General features: G+C 38.2%; 1 protein-coding gene across 4 annotated transcripts in view; it reads left to right on the top strand.

Annotated features, from left to right (window-relative positions):
- Positions 1 to 21281, top strand: part of Prelid2 (PRELI domain containing 2) — a 73307-nt gene that overhangs the window by 19450 nt on the left and 32576 nt on the right. For all 4 annotated transcript variants that reach the window (XM_047554684.1, XM_047554683.1, XM_047554685.1 and 1 more), the window contains one exon: positions 17594 to 17699. In XM_047554684.1, coding sequence (XP_047410640.1) covers positions 17594 to 17699 — 106 coding nt within the window. The remainder of the gene's footprint in view (positions 1 to 17593; positions 17700 to 21281) is intronic.

Genomic DNA, 21281 nt, shown 5'->3' with positions numbered 1-21281 from the left:
TTTTGCTACAACATGGCCAGCCCCTAATATTGACATGCTTTTAAATTTTTACCACTATAATGGGTAAGAAATAATTAATTCCATTGAGATCAGTTTAAAAACAAAAGTGAAACATCATAAGCATTAAATGTTAAGAGTAATTATTGCTCTGAATTGTGATTTCAGAGGATAACTTACTGTGTTTTTGTTATTCTGTATGGTTTGATTTTTTTTTAATGCACCTGTCGTTTTAATGGAAATAGTAGAGTCCTCAAGCCCAAATAACTAAAATGCCCAAATCTAAAATCCATTCCTAAAGTCCAGCACTTTTCCAAATCATTACTGCTCCCATAGCTTTAGCCATATAATGATTATTCTGGGATGTTCCAGCAGCCCACTGTATGAATGAGAATGTCAGGTCTTATTAGTATCACAGGTGGATTTGCTCTGGAATACCCACTGGTTGTTATTTCTTAGTTTTCCTCACGGCAAGAGCTCACATAGGACATAGATGGTTGGGATTAAGTGTAAAGGCCGTAACTGGAGAATAGAGCTTTTTTTTTTTTCCCTGTAGAAGTTGTAAAAGAATGGAATTATCTGATTTTCTACAAAAAAAAGTCTTCCATTTCATCTATTTTACTTTAGCCTCGATTTTTGCAGGCATTTGGGCTATCAGCTAGTCTTAAAAGCTGAACCTTTAGTCATTAGAGTAAAATGGTAATTATTCCTGAGAATCCAGGGAAAGCATCCGTTAGGAACCTTTTCCTGTGTGTGTGTGTGTGTGTGTGTGTGTGTGTTGTATGTGTGCATGTATGCACACCTTTAATTTTATTTGAGATAGGGTTTCACTAACTTAACCAGATCCTCCCTCCTCGACCTCCGCAGTAACTGGGTTTATAGGCATGTACCACTGTGCCTGGCTCTTTGTGTGTGTTTGTTTAAATATTTAAAAATAGTCATTCTGATATTGGAAAAATAATACATGCCTCTTGTAAAAAATATCCATTAATTCAGGGAACAAAAAGAAAAAAATTCTCTTTACCTAGAGATAATATCTGTTTATATAATTTTCTTGGTCAATTCCTAATTGACACTTAGGTTTTTTAAAATGAATTTTTAGCTATTACAAACAGTGCTGTAATGAAAATCTCTAGAGTCTGTATTTTTACACTTAATTACCTTTTAAGGTAGATTGAGCAAAGTGGGATTTCCAGGTCAAGGTTATATGCATTTTTAATTTTGGCACTTATGGTCTGATTTATAAAAACTTTTGACCAATTAACCCTTTTTTTTCTTTCTTTTGTCTGTTATGACCTAATTCACTCAAAAACACTGTATTTTATATCATCCACATAGAGGACTCATATACTTTTTGATACCTAGTAGGACATCAGGGTCTAAGCTAAATCCTTTATGTGCTGCTTTTGAGGCTCAGGTTAAATAACTTGCCCGAGGTGATACAGTTGGTAAATCTCTGAGGCAAAATGTGAATCCAGGTATAGACTTCACCTTGAGCAAAGGGGTTGAGGAGGGAATATGGAAATTTACAAAAGGTGACCTTATCTGAGACAGCAGAGTGCTTTGGATCCCAGGTACGGAGAATGGGTTTTGTCCTTCATCAGCAAGTGGCCACAGGAAGGTTTCTGAACAAGGGTGGCTGTGCAGGAGGCTGTGAACCGGATTCTAGAGTGTGTGTTCTTAGCTCTTGATGTGGCTTTAGAGGCATTTAGGCAGGCATTCTAAGCGAGTGGGTAGTCTGGGAGTGGAGGATGTCAAAGAAAGAAAGGTACATTATTGTTTTCACTTCCCTCCTTTGCCAGAGAATGTGAGTAATGACCAGCCAGTGCACCCAGAAGATGAAATATGGACAGTTTTTTCAAAAGAAAGAAAAAAAAAAAAACTCCCAAATTTATCATGGCTCCTAAACCTAAAATTAGACCTTCAAGCTGTGTGCTGGTTAGCAGGTGTGGGTATGTGACAAGAAACCAGATGTCACTTTCCCTGTGCATGGGCTACTGGCTCAATTCAGAGATGGCCTTGAAATTGATTTCTGTAGATATGACTAGCCTTGCTGTTTGTCTCTTCACAGAGATCTGATTTTGGCTTCGCACTGAAGTCTCCACAGCGTGACTTTTTTTTTTTTTGGACAAGAGCTACATTGGTTGTTACTCCATCTGTTTTCTCAGACAACTGGATAGTTCTCCTCTCCCTTTTTTATGGACCTTGAGATCGAACCCAGGGTCTTGTGCATTCTAGACAAGTGCTCTACCACTGAGCTATATCCCAGTCCTTTTTTTCTAAAATTTTATTTTGAGACAGGGTCTCATTAAATTGCTCATGCTGGTCTTGAACTTGAGATCCTCCTGCTTCAGCCTCTCGAGTAGCTGGCATTACACATGTGCCAACTGGATATTTCTAATGTGCTTTCTTCCTCTACTAACTTTATTTGACATTTTCCTGCTATAACTTTTATGGAATGGAATTTCCATTCATTTTGGAAGATGGAGTAATGTGCTATTTTTTTTTATTCATCTATAACTCTTCCAGAGCCCAGGTTATCACTGTACCTCAGACAGGTCTTCCGATGCTTACTATATCCTTTCTCCTGTACCGAGTAGGTTGCTTTTTGCTGCAAATAACAGAAGCCATGACTCAGACAGTAGCAACCCTCCATTACTTAGGTTTACTATATGTCTGGCACTATATGTTCTAAGGGCTGTGTGTGTGTGTGTGTGTGTGTGTGTGTGTGCGCGCGCATGCATGTGTGTTTGTATACAGTAGGTGTAAATATATCAACTTATTTAATACTTAAAATGACTCCCAGGTTTGAAGTCTTATTGTCCCTGTTTTATACACTCGGGCTTAGAGAAGCTAGTAACTTATACAGGGTAAGATGACTGTGAGTAACCGTGTCACTTTGGCTTCAGAATCTGTGCTGTTAACAGGTAGCATGCTTTTCCTCTCAGCCAGGAATCATTTCATCTCAGAACGAAGTGGGCTGTGTTCCCATACTTTTATTCTTTTGGCTCTACCTTTCTCTGTATATCCTCCCCCTGTCCCACCCGGAGTTTGGATTCCTATGGTGTCCAGGGTCAGCATGCCTCTTTGTCCACATTAGAGGAAAAGATCCGTGAGAGGGAGAGAACCTGTCTCCCAACATGGGGGAAAAGACCTTTCCTCTGAGACCAAATGAGTCCACTTAGAGTCCCTGCTCCCCTCACACCAATTAGAGTGATCAGAGGGAATGCTGTGGACCAAGAGGCCCTGGCCAGTCAGGATCTGTCCCCAGGGCTAGCGTGAGGTCAGCACCCTCTCTGGAGTGCAGTGGAAGGGGCACCACACGCCTTTCTTTCTCTCCTTCTTTTCTCTTCACCATGGTACTTGGGGTCTTTGTTTTGCTTTGGAAGTAACAGAAGCTCGTTATTGCAAATGACAGGGACATCTCTGTACTAGTGATCAGGCCACACAGAACTGGAGAGCCAGCAAGAAGTAGGCAGCCTCATGGTCCCTTTTTTTTCTGTCTGACTCATTGATTAAAGGATTTCCTGATCTTCTTTTCTCACACAGTCAGCTGGGCTCACCCAGGGTCTCATGTGTCCCAGTAACTGACTAGACCCTTGGGTTGAAATCCCACCTCTGAAAATAATTGTATGGCCTAGCATAGTTTATTTGCTTCTTTATGCCTTGGTTTCCTCATCTGTATGATGGGAATAGTATCCCTACCTTGGAGTATTGTCGTGAGGATTAAAATAGTACATGAGAGAGCTTGGAGTGGCACCAGTCTCTGGTAGTCAGTAAATGTCCGTGTCTGATATTATTACTTTTGCTGTTTTTATTATCAGAATCTTAAAAATTCCTGCGACTTTGATTCTAATTCCCAATATTCATTTGTTATATAGAAATGGTGCTTATAATTATTTACCATTATACCACAAGAACATGCTCCATGTTGAGATTTTGCATTTCCTCAGTACACTATCTCCACAGGTATTGTGAGCTTCCAATTCAAGAGTAAGAACCTTCTATTTTAGTCCAGAGTAGAATTTAAGCCCTGGAGAGAATAGTATTCAGGGGTTAATGCAAGCATTTGGCAGGATTCCTTTGTATTTCTAATTCTTTTCTTGGTTCCTATAGTGACTGGTGGTTGCAGGTCCAGGGTCACCACAAGGCTCGCTTTGATGAATGACCTGAGGGTCTGTAGGCTGAAGCTCTGCTTTGCCTTAGGACACTTGGATGAAATCAGAAAATAGAAAAGTGAATCTTAATTAAAGTTAGCTCTTGTGAGAATGTGCTTTATTTATTAGGTGGAGTAAGGTACAGGCTTTTACTTTGGAAAATGGAGTATGGAATGTATTATTTTAGATTTTTTTTTAGGAGAAAGTTATAGTTTCTTCTCCCTGAAACCTTACATTTTGAGATTTTGAGATAGGCTTTTTTTTTTTTTTTTTTTTTTGTGGTACCAGGAATTGAGCCCAGCAGCATTCAACCAGTAAGCCACATCCTAGCCCATTTTTAATGAATTAATTTGTTTATTTATTAATTTATTAAAGATAGGTTCTCACCAAGTTGCTCAGGGCCTCGCTAAGTTACTGAGGCTGGCTTTGAACTTGTGATCCTCCTGCCTCAGCCTCCTGAGCTACTGGGTTTATAGGCATGTGCCATTGTGCCAGGTTAAGATAGGCTTTTTAATTTCATACTGTCTTCTCTTTGTATCTGTTCTTTAAAATTTATTAGTCAGTTTTGGGTTCTTGTTCTTCTCTTCCTTGTAATAGATTTTTTTTTTTTTATCCTACACATAGTGTGGAATAGTATTATTATGCTTTTGATTTGATTTTGGTAGTTGACGCTTTATCCAAGTAACGTACTTCTAAAAGTTAATCTTTGTGTAAAGTTGTTTCCCTGGACCTTGCCCTTTCACCATAGTTGTACACTTTTGTACCAAGTACAGGCTTTCCTTGTATCTTCTAGTTGTCACCGTGAGGGGAGTCCTCCGCTGATCTTGATGTTGCAGAGCTGTTGTTTTTTGTGTGGGCTTTTGCTTTTGTGTAACAAGATCACCCTTCCATACTCAGTGTAGCTTCCCTACGGCCACGCCTTCACTTGTCCATGTCTGAGGACTTCTACTTCTCCTGTGATGGTCACATTTCTCTCTTCTGAGATTGAAAATGCTAAGCCTAGAAGAGTGTGTGTCAGTAACATTGGATAGATCCATCTGAATGTTGGTTCCACATTTACAAACATACCAGTGAAATTCCTCCTGTAATATAGTAAAGTAAACATAAAACCCCAAATCACATTTTATAAACAGATTCAACTCATGGGATGAACAGCCGTTCTTAGCTCAGTAAATTTTCATTTTTAGTGAAGTGACTCATATGAATATTTTTTTCATTCTAATAAATAGGTTTGTAACTTTTTGAATTTTTTAGTTGTGAATTTCTGGATTAAAACATCACAAGTCTCAAGTAATATCTTATAGATTGCAAATAGTATAATTTCCAAGTTTCAAGGGCAAATTTGGGGGCATTTTTCTTTGTGTGTCTATCTTTTTCCTGTCTTGAGTCTTTTTCTTCTTTATTTCTCTAGGCATTGACCTTTTTGATTGACCTCCAACTTGCTTTGGCTGAAGTATTAACATTCTCTGGCTCTGCTGACTTTACTTAGGCATTATTTGTAAGACACAAACCTGATACTAAAGAGTTTGAGGATGTAGTAAACTAACAGCCTGAATAAATACCACTGTATTCGCCCCCAAACATGACTCCCTGTGCTCATATTGACCTTGATTTCCAGTACACCAGTGGGTGATGGAACGGTAGCTGAACACCACAACTATGCCATGCAGAGCAGCAAGGCCTTCTGTACAGATTGACATCTGGGCTGGAGCCTTGTTTTTGGCTCCATAAGTCTATCCTCCAGAAGATGTTCATTTGCCTTTTGATATTTGTATTCATATAATCAGGGTCTTCTCTGGTTTTCTCTCCTGTACTTACTGTCTGGTGGTTGTGCCCTGAGGTCACAGTTCTTGCTTTATCTAGCACAGTCTTTGGCTCACAGAGGATGCTTCATGGTCATTTGTCAGATGAATGATGAATGCTCACAGGGATCCAGATAGTGCTCCTTCTGGACTGAAATGGGAATGAAGGGAGGGAAGGGAAAGGGAATGGAACTGGACAAGGGCAAGTGCACATTGGGAAGTTCTGATATGATTTAGTAGGCTATGCCATGCAGGAGACCTGAAGCAGTAATATGAGGGCAGGGACCAAATGACTGCTCCCAGTGAACCTGCTGTGTAGTAAGATTTGGAAATGTCTGCTAACTTGTCAGTATTCCGTGTTCATAGTGATAAGCAGATCTACAGCTGGCACACCTTTTTGCAATTTCCTGATTTCTCTTTGGTCACCTATGTGCTCTTTGGGCCTGGGAAGAGTTGGCTTCAGCTCTCTTACAGAGTGGTGTGAAGATTTAATAAGATAATAAATGGAATGCTCTACTTGTGGAGAGCATAAAACACTTAATAAATGTAAGTTGTTGTTGGAACTAATGGTGAATAAATGTTGTTTTCAAAGTGGGGTGGCTTTTAAAAGGCACTACTTTTGAGAAGTTGAGTAAGCCATTTATTGAAAAGGGAGGTGATAACTGAGCTGGAAAAAATGATGTTTAGTCAAGAAAGCATTCTATGGCATTTATGAGTAAACACTTTTGAAATATCATCGTGGATGACTATTGATTTTTTTCATCTTCCTTTGTCCTTTGGTTTGGGGTTCTGGGTTAGTCCAAGGTTCAGGGGGAAGGTTAAAATGTAGATGCATCATGGTGCTTCTAGTTTTGTAATCAGGGCTTGGTTCCAGGTGAAGCTCTAGGTAGATTTGGAAACTTGTGATAACTAGTCATATCCTGAGGTCCTAGTGATAAGCAAACCTGCTGCTGGCATGCCTTCTTGAACTTCATTTTTTGCAAAGTTCCTGTTAATCTTATAAAGCATGACCCGTTGATAATCTGACTCTCCAGCAAACAGTACACACTTATCAGCAGGAGCACAATGCTGAAAGTTTAGCAAAATTCAGGTGAGGCCCCTCTTGAATGTATGTTAGAGGAACAATCGATGGAAATAAGAGATTAGGAAGGGAGACTTAAGGGAGACTGAGTAATGTCAACATTTTGTGGCTTTCTCACAGAATTTTACATAGCAGACATGCCATTTTTCCTATTTTATTTTATTTTATTTTATTTTTTGATACCAGGGATTGAACCCAGGGGTGCTTACCCACTGAGGCACATCCCTAGCTCTTTTTATTTTTTATTTTGAGACAGGGCCTCACTAAATTGCTTAGGGCCTTGATAATTTGCTGAGGCCGGCCTTGAACTTACAATCCTCCCGGCAGCAGCCTCAGGAACTGCTGGGCTTACAGGTGTGTGCCACCATGCCTGGTCAACCTAAAGATCTTGAGACAATAGAGAGGAACCTGATGACAGTCTACCTAGACTTGGCTCCACCTCCTCTGCCAGTCTGTGCTTGCCGCCTGGGAGCGTGACTGCCATCAGGGCCGATATTGGTAGCTATGTAAAGAGATGGAGAATAAAACTGACAAGCTGAGTTCCAGGTTTGCATTTGTGGCTGTATTTTGATGTGTCTGCACTCAGGTGGAGGCTGCTTCATTTCCCGTGTGTCTGACCCTGAGGGGGTGTGGCACTGAGGGGAGTTTTGTTGGTACTTCCTAGTCCTGTTCAGTTCTCCTCTTAGCTCTGGAGTGATTCAGCAGTCTCTGTGTGAAGAGAGGAAAACCTTCCAGCCTCACTTAGGTCTAGTTGGGTTGGGTGCTACTCCAAGAATTCTCCATTAAATATTTTAAATGACCTTTCATATGTTTTCATAGGTATTGATTTCATATTCATTGCAGAATAGTTAGAAAATACTTGTAAGAAAAAACAGGGACATGCTCATGCCCTCTTTGATTGGGTTTCCTTCTTAGCCAGTTACCCCAGAGGAAACACAGCCAGCATCGTGTCTGTGAGCAGCACCTTGGGTGTGTTACCAATTTGTTCTTTTTCTGTTGCTGCTTAGCATTCCTTTGTGTGAGTGTTCTGTAGTTGCTGCAGATGATTTACTTATTCTGCAGAAAAATCATCCAAACATACAAATGTGGAACTGTACCATACGTGGTATTCCAGCTTTTACATTAACTTCACACTATAATGGGGACTGTCTATTTATTTTGCTTTATTTATTTGTATTTTTTGTGGTACTGGGGATTGAATGCAGGGGTGCTGTACCACTGAGTTACTCTCCCAATCCTTTATAATTTTTATTTATTTTTTGGCACCAGGGATTGAACCTAGGGGTACTTAACTAGTGAGCCACTTCCCATTCCTATTTTTTATTTTGATACAGGGCCTCACTAAGTTGCTGAAGCTGGTCTTGAACTTGCAATTCTCTTGCCTCAGTGTCCCGAATCACTGGGATTACAGACATATTCTTTTATGACTGTAGTCCATAGCATCATTTTTTTTAGTCATCTTTTAATGACTGTTCGGACCTATTCATTGTATAAAATTATTCCAGTGTGTTTTAATAAGTATTCTAGTTATTGGGCATTAGCTTCTATATAAAATGATGTGATGAATCTCTTTATAGGTTGGTGTAAGCCATCATCTAAGATTATTTTCTTAGGACATACTATATTTCACCACATAATCATTGCAGGTTTTATGCCAATTTTTTTTTTTTTTTTGGTAAAAAAGTGGGTTGAGACCATTATATAAAGCTTTTTTTTTTTTTTTTTTTTTAAATTGTGCTGGTATTACTAAAAAATTATTGGATTGGGATTGTGGCTCAATGGTAGAGCACTCACCTAGCATGTGTGAGGCACTGGGTTCGATCCTCAGCACCACATAAAAATAAATAAAATAAGGGTATTGTGTCTATCTACAACATAAAAACTTAAAAAAATTTTTATTAGTGAACTGTCTTTGGTGAAGATTAAAATGCATGGAATACTCATGAACACATGTTAATATGGTGGCAATGATTATGTGGTAAAATACAGTATTATTAGAAGTAGGGGCTGGGGAGATAGCTCAGTGGGGCTGGGGAGATAGCTCAGTTGGTAGAGTGCTTGCCTTGTAAGCACAAGGCCCTGGGTTCAATCCCCAGCACCCCCCCCCCCAAAAAAAAAAACAAAACCATGTGTGTTAAACGCTATATATGGGCTGGGGATGTGGCTCAGTTGGTAAAGTGCCTGCCTCGCAAGCACAAGGTCCTGGGTTCAATCCCCAGCACCGCTAAAAAAAAAAAAAAAAAAAAAAAAATTATGGGTTCAGGGATTTTGTTTGAGACATTCATTAGATATTTGTGAACTGAAGCACATATTCTTAAGCATTCCAGAAAACTTCCCAGGACATGGCCTTTGTCAATTGTGTATAGACCTGTACTTGAAATAATATCATGAGCACTGATATATAATTGTGGGGCCCAGTGCAAGATGACAATGCAGAGCCCTTACATTTCAAGACAGTGACATTAGAGTATTCAACCAAGTGTGTGGCCTTTCTAAATGCTGAGCCCTCTGTGACCCATACATACCTTTCTCATGAACACAACCCTGAGTGGGGTGCCTACACTGGTGGACCTGATATCCAGAGGTAAGCTTCCAGCTGGGCCAGTTCACAAACCGTTATATGTTTTGAAGGTTTGCCCACCAGCTAAGGATACCAGTAATTTTTCTTTGAATAGACATATTTCTAGGTACCAGAATTGTGGGAAAGGACATGGGTTCTAGTTAACTGTGGTTTTAAATAGTGACCCTGCCATTTACTTTTGTGTGACCTTAAGCAAGTTTGCTTCCTTGAACCTCCGTTTTTTCATCTGTAAAATGAGTTTAATATTATGTATCTTATAAATTTGAAAGAACTAACCAAAATGCATGTGTATAAAAAACTTGATACAGTGCTTTACAATGATAGGCTATTAAAAAGTGTTAACTGTTGTTATTCTCAATTCTTAAATACTACATTTTAAGAGATGGAACAAGACAACTCTAAAATATATACCTGCCCTAAATTGCTGGGCTTCTGAGATTCCACCGTTTGATTTATTCCTTAATGTTATGGTGTTGCCTTCTGATGCTTGCTGTTAACAATTAGGTGGCTACCCATGAATCTTTCATGGGTTAAAAGATCAACTCAAGGCTGGTAATGTGACTCAGTGGTAGATCACTTGCTTAGCATGTGTGGGGCCCTGGGTTCAGTTCCTCAGCACTGAAAAAAAAAAAAAAATCAGCTCAGCAGGAACAGGCTCCAGGAGAGCAGGTTAGAGTGGGGACAGGTGTGTGGTCTCACAGTCTCAGAGTGTGAACATGATGTGGTTGGTGGCATGGCAGGGAGGAAGCTGGGAAGATGGGAGGGTTCCCAGAATTGCAGGGCCTGTCATTACCTTGTTGACAAGTGGTTTATGGTGATTGAGGGCCACCCAAAAGTTACTGAAGTATAAGCAATTTGGAGTTCTTGAAACTGGATTTGCATGGTAGGCATTTAACTTCTCAGCCTCTGTGCTTTTCTTACTATTAATGGGACTAATAATGGGGATGGTGATAGAATAGGATTATTAGTAAGATTAGTAATGTTAGTATTGTTTACTGACATTTGTTGAGTGCTCATAATACCTTGAGTGCTTTATGTAGATTACCTTTTTCAAACTTGGGACAAATCATGAAATAGTTATTAACCCATTTTAAAGTGAGGACCAGGCTTCAGGAACTTACCTATGTGGGTGGGTAGGAAAGATGAGATAAGATGTGAATCCAAGTGGTTTAATTCCAGGAACCACATCCTTAATCATTGTTCTGTAGTTCATTCTACAATCTCTGTCTTTGAATCTATCATCATCTATTATCTATCTCCATACACTTGCACATATGCACAAGAGAATGTATTATATAGAAATATATTTGTGTATTTGTTAAGACTGAAAACTGCATAGCATTTCTTGAGAGCTCTGCTAATTTCATTGGTTCTCTGAGGCAGTTTTAGAGATGGGTTTAGCTTGACAGTGCCGGGAGACCATGCAGTCTGGTGTTGTGAGTGCAAATATGAGCCAGGCAGTCTCCACAGCAGTGTTAGCCCCAGGGAACAGTGCAGGGAGTGAGCAGGCCTGAAGTGACCTGAAGACGCTGCATTTCCTTTGGGGCACCCTGTCACTGTGGTTACAGGAGAAGGTCCTGAACACTGTGATTAGAACTGAGATGTCATCACAGCAAGAATATCTGTGGAACTTTTTCCCTCCCCTCAAAGACACTTTAATTAAATTCCCATCATGAAAACAATTAGGCAAGATTTGCCATACCTACCCGGTCGATAATTCAGAGACAGGATCTCATTAAGAGTTTTTGCTTTATCAGAAACTGCCATTTTGAGCATTCAGAGCTGGTAGCTGCATGCTCTAGGGATTGATTCCTGATCCATATTTCCCCTGAACTTTTTTTTATTTTTCCAAATTCAGAAGAAAAAAAATATTTAAATGACCTCAATGGACACTGGTTGTATAAACTGCCGTTCATTTTCACAAAGCTGTTCCGAGATTGGAGCACTGCTTTCTCTGTCACGATTCCGGTGTGTTCTATGCTGAGTTATGTGCATTGAATGGGCAAAGCCCTAGGTGCGACTCTCATACCGGCATTGCTTGAGGGAGAGCGAGTGAGCCTCAGCATGCGGTGGGTGGCTTATCCCTCAGCCTGGTGCAGACTGCCCCTACTGAACTAGGAGGTGGAACTCCTGGGACATTTGGTTTACTTCCCTGACAAAAGCATTGGGATGTACCATAATGTCTTCCCTTTTTTTTGCTGCTTCTCTTCCTCTTCCCTACCCTGCCTCCTCTTCAGCCTTTCCTTCCCACAGGCATTGATTTTCTACCCTATACTATCATTACAATTAGATTGAGGATGTAATGAAGAAAACATTAGATAGAGCTATTTTGAAAAACATTTGCTGTTGAAAAGTTGAAATTGTACATACCTTATGACCCGGATATTTGCTGGATACTCTGCAGTCACTCGCATATATATGTACCAGGATACATAGTATTTTCATAACAGCACTGTTAATAAGAGCCCTAAATGGGGTCCATCTAAATGACATCTTTATTAGAGTGAATAAATAATTTGGAGGGTTTTCAAACAGTAGAATACTCTGCAGCAATGAAAATGAACAAACAACAGCTATGTGCAACGATTTGGATGAGTTCCATGGACATAAGTCTGAGTGTGCAGGCTGTTTTCTGTGTCTACTTAGCAAACAGGCAGTGACGTGACCACTATGTGCTTAGAAAGCTGACTTTGGGCAGTGTGGAGCGCAGGGTCTCCATGTTGGAGAAAAGGATCCCGATGGGAGGCAGTTGCTGTGGTTCTAGAGAAGAAAGTGCTGTGCTAGATCAGGCAGGAGCAGAGGCCCGGGGAAGCATGCACGGATTATTGAAGGTCATTGGAAGTAACCTAAACACAATCTGGTGACTGTTTGGATATTTGGATTAATTACAGAGAGAGAACCATAAGACGTGTTGAGATTTCTTATCTCATGGACTAGGAGGATGGATTTATCGTTAGCAGAGATCAGAGGAGGAGTAAAGTTTTGAGGTGATAGATAATGAATCAGCATGTCATGAAGCGATATGATTCTGGATGAGTTAGTTAACTTTTTTTTTGCCATACTTTTTTTTATGGATAAAGAGAGAAAGTAATTTTCAAAGCGTAACAATCTCTGAAGATTACTCATTGTCTAGTATATAATATGCACAGTTACTGTTAATGGTTTGGACGTGAGGTGTCTCCAAAAACTTATGTGTGAGACAATGCCAGAAAGTTTGGAGGAGAAATGATTGGGTATGGGCTTAACCTAATCAGCAAATTAATCCCTGATGGGGTTAACTGAGTGGTAACTTGAGGCAGGTGGGGTGTGGCTGGAGGAAGCAGTTCATTGGGGCATAGCTATGGGGTATATATTTGTATCTGGAGAGTGGAGTCTCTGCTTCCTGATCACCATGTGAGCTGCTTCCCTCTGCCATACTCTTCTGCCAATGATGTTCAGCCTCACCTCAAGCCCCATGGAACAGAGCTGGTCTTCTATGGATTAAGACCTCTGAAACCGTGAGCCCTCAAATTTTTCCTCCTCTACAATTGTTCTTGTTGGGTCTTTTAGTCACAGCAGCGAAAAAGCTGACTAAAACAGTTACAATGAGGAGGAAGTATCACTGTGTGTGTAACATCGTAAATGCAATGCAGTCCTCCCTTCAGGATTACCAGAGATGAAAGGTGCAGGAAAACCCGATTTATCTTCATGTCTCTTGAGTGAAGTACAATATACTTCAAGTGTGGGTAGGAAGAACAAGTTTTAGGACAAAAGGCACAAAGAACCGAGATTACATAGTGTGGGGAATTGAAAGCCAAGAGGTTATTTAAGGAGATTTTTAAATGAAAGGCAAACTGAAAGTTAGTATGTACTTTTGCTGAAAATGGTGCTTGGTAGGACAGAGTCTTTTAAAAAGCAATGTTTTATTTATATGAAAATGATGCTCAAGACCTTACTTTATTTTTTAATTGCCAGAGTAATACATATTTATTATAGAAAACTTGTAAACAAATGAAAGGAACTGAATGCCTATAAATAAATTGTACCTGTAATTCTAATGCCTATAGATTCTCTTCACTATCATTTCAACTCTGTTCATCCATCCATCCATCCCTGCATTCCTCCATCTTTTATTTCTTTCTCTCTTTTAAAAAATTTTTTTTTAGTTGTAGATGAACACAATACCTTTATTTTATTTATTTATCTTTATGTGGGTCTTAGGATTAAATCCAAGGCCTCATACATGCTAGGCAAGCAAGCACTCTACCACTGAGCTACAACCCCAGCGCCCCCCCTCTGTTTTTTTTTTTTTTTTTTTTTTTTTTTTTTTACAGAGATAAAATTAAACTGTATGTTGTATAAACTTCTGTGTTGCTGTGTTTTGCACAGGAACTTACATGGAGTCTAATGCTACCGAGAGGGATTTGGGTTAGCTATGTGTAGTAAGAAAAAAATGTCTGAAGTACTTTGTCAATGAATTATTGAGGGAGAAAGCAACATTTTCTTCTTTGACAGTCTTAAAATATAATAGGATAAACTCTCATCTCATTGATGGCAAGGGTATGACCCTGCTTTATTGCCCTGTTATTCTCTGATATGTGAACAAACCCTGAGAGTGCTTTTCTGAGGACTTACTTCTCCCAAAAGTGGCAGAAAGAAATATTGGTTAGAATATGATGTAAGAGAGACTTTTTTATTAATCCCTCACCTACACTTGCCTTGAGGACTGAGAAGTTCATCTCTCCCATGAGTGTGAGACTGCTCAACTTTTCATTTTTAAATATTAAAATCACTGTAAATTCTACTCTGACTAATCCAGAATAAAGACGGGGAAGATTAGTGTCACTAGGATATAGTTTTACATGAGCAAATCATTTTAAATAGGTTTAAATCTAAGAAGCTGCTTAGGGTGAAGATATTTATGTCAGATTGAATGGGATATCTCTCATTGTGTGTGTGTGTGTGTGTGTGTGTGTGTGTGTGTGCACGTGTGCACGCACTGCACATGCAAGAAGAAGCAGGAGGGAAGGAAGAAGTGAGAGGAGTTGTGAAGTCTTTTTACATATGCATGATTTCAGTGTATAGGCTACTGCTATTAGAAAGAAGGTCTAGTTAAAGGGCTACAATAGCTCCTTTGCTAAATTCACAACTTCTTGTATCCATTATCTTCTCATAATGTGATTTTTAGTGTATCAGTGCCTGTGCTTACATAAACATGCATCCCTACGTAGACACAAGTACGGGAGAGTTGGCTCTCAACTTACTTTTTATAGGCATGTAAGAAGGTAGGGAAAATACTTTTTTTGATGAGTATTTTTGATTAAAAAGATATTAACTAGATTAATTTATTTAACAAATGTTCATTGAACTTGAGTATAAGCCCTGCATTGAAGATGGGGAATAGAAAATTGTCTAGAAGTATTAAGGAGTGACAACTAGCTTTTTAGTCAATTACAATTAATCTGTGTGTGTTACTAGTTGTCCACAGAGGAGACCTTCAGGATAACCTTCAGGATAACTCCTCAGCCAAAGACCATTTTCAATCTGATTTCCACTTGTCCTTTCAGCTCCATCTGTTGACATTTCCCATATTTATCTTTTACTGTAGTCCTTCTTGGGAAGATTATGGGAAGGATTTATGAAGTCCTCAAACATCTGTGGCTCTTCAGACTTCATGTCTCCTTACTTGGGTCCCTGTGGTTTCCCTCTGATGGAATGCTTTGCCTGTTTGCTCACACATGTCTTCCTATTTTCTGCTAAACAGTGAGATCCTGGAGAACAGATGTCATCTCCTTCACTGTGGCCTCTAGCACTCAATATAATACTCAGCATTTGGAAGCCACACAGTGTGTTGAACAAATGAATGAATGAGACAAAATTAAGTGGTGATGAATACAGGCAGGTTTTCTGTACCTGTGAAAGTCTTATTTTCTCTTTCATTTTTGAAAAATGGTTTTGCTGAATTCTTGGTTCATAGTTCTTTTTTTTTAGCACTTTGACTATATTATCTCTTTCTCTTTTGGCCTGCAAAGTGTCTGCTGAAAAATTCACTGAAAATCTCATGGTAGCTTTCTTGTATAATGAGTTCATTTTTTTCTTGCTGTTTTTGATATTATTTCTTTGGGACTTTTGACAGATTGATTATAATATGTCTTGGTGTGCATCTCTTTGAATATGACTTAATTGGAACTTGCTAACCTTTTTGAATTTGTATGCTCATTTCTTTTTCAAATCTGGGAAGTTTTGGCCATTATTTCTTCATATAGCTTCTTTGCCTTTTTATCATTCATTTCGTTTCTGAGATTTCCATAATGTGTACATTGATCCACTTAATGATGTTTCGTAAGTCTCTTAGGCAGTCCTCATTTTTCTTAATTCTGTTTTCCTGCTGCTTCTCTAACTCAATAAGTCCTTTCAAATGACTTATCTTCAAGTTTGCTGATTCTCTTTTATTCTTGATCAAGTTGCTATTGAACCCCTCAAATGAATTTTTCAATTTAGTTATTATATTCTTCATCTCTTGAATTTCTGAGTTTCTCTTTGTTGATATTCTAATTTTGTTAATGCATCATTTTTCTGATTTCATTTTGTTTCTCTGTGTTCTCTTTTAGCACGCTGAACATTTTAAGATGATAATTTCATATTCTTTTTCAGATAATTTCTGGATCTCTGCTTTTTCAGGGTTAGTTGCTAGAGATTTATTTATTTGGTTCTTAGACTGGGCCATGTTTCCTTGTTTCTTTGCATACCTTTCTCATTTTTGTTACTATTTAGGCACGTGAACAAAAGAGTTATCTCTTCCAGTCTTTATGGATTCACTTTGTACAGAAGACTATATGATCAGCCAAGCTAGAGATTTTGAGGATCTCTCAAACATTCTCTGAGGATGTGTCTTCTCTGACTTTTGTGTGTATTTTCTCAGTTAAAAAGAGTCCTCTGATATTCTCAAGAGCCTGTAATCACTTGTTCTTTTTGGTATCTGTTGGTAGTACTGCAGATTCTCTAGTGCTGAAACAAGTTTCCATGTTTACGTTTGTTCTCTGTGGCCACCAGGCATCCAAAATACACTGCTTTTCTATTCAGTGCCCTGATCCATATAGGAAGCACCCTGAAAGACAGAAAGTAACTCATTTTCCCTCCTGAGGAAGAAGCCATAGGTTGGGAGTTTACTCCCAATTGTGCTATTCTGTGCTGGGTATGAGGGTATTGTCATGAGTGAATGCAACAAATTTTCTTATCTGCTTTGATGTGGCTTTTGGCTTTTCACTCACTTGGAGTGCTGCGGACTCTTAATTGGTTCCTGGAGTTCTTACAAAGTGAATTTGGTTTGTATGTTGTTGTTAAATCAATGTTTTCATGTGGGTATGAGGACTTGGTGCTTCCTATTCAACCATCTTACTTATCACTCTTAAAGGGAATCCAGATCTCTGTTTTGTGAGAAGGAGATAATTAATATTGCAGAGCTTTGATAGTTAGCATTTGTAGAGATGGAAGCACATCTGTTCTCTCACCACCCACCTTTCAAGTCAAGGATTTAAAGAAGTCATTCCAGACTTCTGACTTTATAATCTGCTGTCTATCTCTCTTTAGTAATAGTGGCTAATATTTAGTAAATGCTGATTATGTATCATTTTTCATATTCCTGTTATATGTATTAACTCACTTGTCATAATAGTTTAAAAGGAAGATAGTATGATGTCTCCCATTTTACATGTAAGAAAACTGAGTTCAGAGAGTCCATATAGCTGATGATTATCTCAGACTCAATTTTCAAAAGGCATTAAGTGAATATTTTGCAGCATTAAGTGAATATTAGAATGACTGTTGTTTATATTATATAAGTCAACTTTAAGCAAAATCATTTGTTGAAATAGGAAATTATTTAATTATTATGGATATTATTTTGTGTTGATTGTAAGTAGTAATTATACTGCTGAAAATACCTATAATTTACATATCCAAATGTAGAATGACATCAAAGATGTATTTTTTGCAGGACAGAATTCATTCAAAGAGGCAGGATTTCAATCACAGGGGCTGGATTTCTCAACTGTATTTTGGAAACTTTTGCTGGCACATTCTTAAGGCAAGGAGCACAGAAGGTAAGCTTGTTTTCTACTTTTAACCAGTATTAATTTTAAAAAGCCATAGGGATTCCAATAAAGCATTGAAAATGATTTAATAAGAAAAAATGTCATGAACAGACATAATTAGAAAAAATACAGCTGATAAACAAATGTATCCCAAAATAATTTTTCTCAATAATCATTACATAAACTCAAATTGAAGTAAAACTAAAGTACTTCTATTAAATTAAAAATATACTGAGGAAGAATATGTGGTAATATAGAGAATACTTTAGTCTAATTAAGAGCAATAATCACAGCATATAATTATAGTATATGAAATATGATAGATATAATAGCAAAATAATAGTTAATATTTATTAAGAGCTTACTATGTGCTACTGACTACTAAAATAATTTTATTTATTATCTCATTTAATCCATATAAATCTTTAAAGTGACTGTTAGTGTCCTGATATTATGGATGAAGAAAATAGACCTGGAACTCTCAAGTGTCCATTCTTGTAGATTTCAAACTCTGACCTGAGGGAGCTTCGTCTTCCATGGAGGTGATTTAGAGACATCTAGGAGTTCTAAGGTCCTGTCTGCCCTCTTTAAAGCGGAGTCATTCTGTTTTTGATCTGTCTGACATAGCAGTAACATGTGACACTTATGTATCCCATTTTCTAATCTTTGTAGTACTGTTTTAAAAATTTCTTTAGGAGAAAGTCCATTTTTTCATGTGTCTTCACATGCCTATTGCAGTGTTGATTATAAAGAAAGTACTCTGAAGTATTTTATTATGGTTGTTATTCATTGTGATGGTAATTATAGCCACTTATTTCCAGAATTTGCTCAAAATATAATGCACGTTATCTCGTTTTTTTGTTTCGTGGGATAAAGTTAATGGATGGTCTAAGGCACTCGTGTTATAACTCCCAGAGATTTCTGGTTAATGGACTCTTGCTTTTCTTTTTTTTCAAGAAGGAACCTAGACCAGGAGCCATTGGTCTGGGGGCACTAAGTGTGATGAATCAGTACTTGGTACTGTTCCATACACCATAGTCATAATGTTGAGGTTGGTGTGTTCTTGGCTCAGATAAGGTGGTTCTTGACATATATTCTGACTCATTTAGATGACTTAAACCTCGGCTTGAAGGGAGTAGTTGAATTTCTAGAAGTTCTGATTTCACCTTTAATCACTTAAACATTATTGCTAGGTTTTCTGCTATATCACAATGTATGTATTTGTAAAACCCCCCATGCTCTAAAAAAATTGCACTCTAAATATAATGGAGGTGGCAAAAAAAATAATTTCATTACCACGCCCTTGACTGAGTGGACTTCTTATGCATCCTTTAAATCTTGTGTTACAACAACATAATAATAATTAAATATAATTTTTTTACAATACAAGTCTATTAGAAGAACTTAGGTTTTTTAGAGGGATAACATTTAGCTGAATTAGTGTTCAAAATTGATGATGTGTTCTGTATGATCACATTGGTTGCAGTTGTGCATTGTGAAAACCTTTCTTGTCCTGTGAGTCATATAAAAACAAGTGGTAAGCTGGATTTTGTGTTTGGGCTGTGGTTTGCCAATCCCTGCTTTAAATAAATGAACATTGCTCATTTAATCCAAGTAGGTCTGTATTTGATCTGCCAATTAATCTGAACCTAGTAATGACTTAGTCATACAGTGGTTGTGTATGACCAGGTTTGCATATCCTGGATTATGGAAAGAGAGAACAATTTTATTCCCATTTTACTAATGACAAATAACTTAAAGAGAAATACATCCAATATGTGGGTAACTGCTTACCCACCTTCATTCTATCAATTATATGTTGACAGCCTGTTTTGTGATTGGCACCATGCTCATTGTAAGCTAAATGGATTCACTCAATGCCACAGAACTAGTATAGAACAGGATCTGGATTGAAATCCCTGTATTTTGTCAATAAAACTTGTCTCTGCACTTCTCAGATGAATGAAACAGAATCCTTACTTCTCAACAGCGTGAGCTTCACAAACGCCACTGTGCATTAGGTGATTTTGAGTTGTGGTCTCATTCCCTTTTGTATTTATTAGGATTGTTTTGTTGAAGTAACAGAAATCACTTTAGGCTAGCTCATTGTAAGGGTACAAAGGCAGTGGGGCTGGTAGGCTCCAGAAAGATCTGCACTGGGGTCTGAGAGCTGTCAAGCACCCATCTGGTACTCCTTCCTCAGTGGCTGTCTGTAAATCTGTGTGTCTGCTTGACTCTTCTGTTCCTGTAGTCTGGTTCCTGCTGCTCTCCAGGCTGCATAGTGGGATGTGGGCCTCCTCTGTCCAAGCATACATGTTATGTAGGATTCTGGACAACAAAAAGACTGTTTTGTCTTTTCTTTCTCAGTTCTGTAGAAGGGACCCTTGCTGGCCTTTTGTAGCTCCAACACCACCAAGAGGATGAGGGACAGGTTGTTTAAATATGTTTCATCCTGTACCACAACCCTGTGGATCAGGGTTGGGGGGTCATTTCTCAGAGAAAGGGCTGGTCAGAAGGGTAGATATTCCCAAAGGTTTCTGACATGTTCTTACAGGAGATTCTTTGTTCCTTGATGGTAGAGGGGATTTTGTTTATTTCTTTTTTTTTTTTTTTCATTGAATCTTAAAAAAATTAGTTTATTAATTGTGATAAAGAACACATAACAAATTTTACCATTTTATCCATTTTTAAGTGTGTATATTCACATTGTTGTGTAACAGATCTCCATAATATTTAAATCTTGCAAACCTGAAGCTGTAAACCCATTAATGATTCCCTTCCAACCAAGTCCCAGTTAACTATCATTCTTCTCTCTGTTTCTATGATTTTGACTGCTTTAGATACCTCATGTAAGTGAAGTCATATATTATTTGGCTTATTTCACTTAATATCCTCAGGTTCATCTATGTTGTAGCATGTGAGGATTTCCTTCCCTTTTAGGACTATGCAATAGAACACACACACACACACACCATATTGAGTTTATCCATTCATCCATCCATGGACTTGTGGAGTGCTTTTGCCACCTGGTTATTGTAAAAAGTTTTGACTATATGCCTATAGTGAGATTGCTAGATAATTTTTAACTTTTTGAGGAACCTCCATACTTAGTTTTCCTTATGGTTTTATTAATCTTAATACTGATTCCTCCCCAACCTGTAGTACCCTGGACAATGTTCAATATATTTATGTGAAAATAAATAGAAAGGAAATAGAATGCACAGTGATGTCAATTGCTGGTTTCTGCTGAATTAATATTCAGTTAATACTGGGAAAAAAATCAAGGGATTTAACTTTTAAAAGTGATAAACCCAAGTGATTCCTCTTTATTTGCACTTTTTAATTATGCTTAAAAGTAAAAATATATTTTCCCGCCAGCTTTTGCCTTTTCTGACTTTACTTTTTCTTTTTGAAGAGGCCAAGTTTAATTAGCTTTGCAATTTTAGAAGCCACTCATGCTTAAGTGTCTTTTGCTTTTTATCCAAGTGGCGATGTTTTCCAGTATCATCCTGACTTCCTGATAAACCTTCATAGCTGAGCCTGCATAAATGGCTTCTGCAGAAGTCCCTGTGAGAGTGTTTTATTCTCACT

The sequence above is a fragment of the Sciurus carolinensis genome, chromosome 6, assembly GCF_902686445.1.
Source record: "Sciurus carolinensis chromosome 6, mSciCar1.2, whole genome shotgun sequence".
Classification (NCBI taxonomy): Eukaryota; Metazoa; Chordata; class Mammalia; order Rodentia; family Sciuridae; genus Sciurus; species Sciurus carolinensis.
Note: the sequence above shows the minus strand (reverse complement) of the source record. Positions and strands in the feature narration are given on the sequence as shown.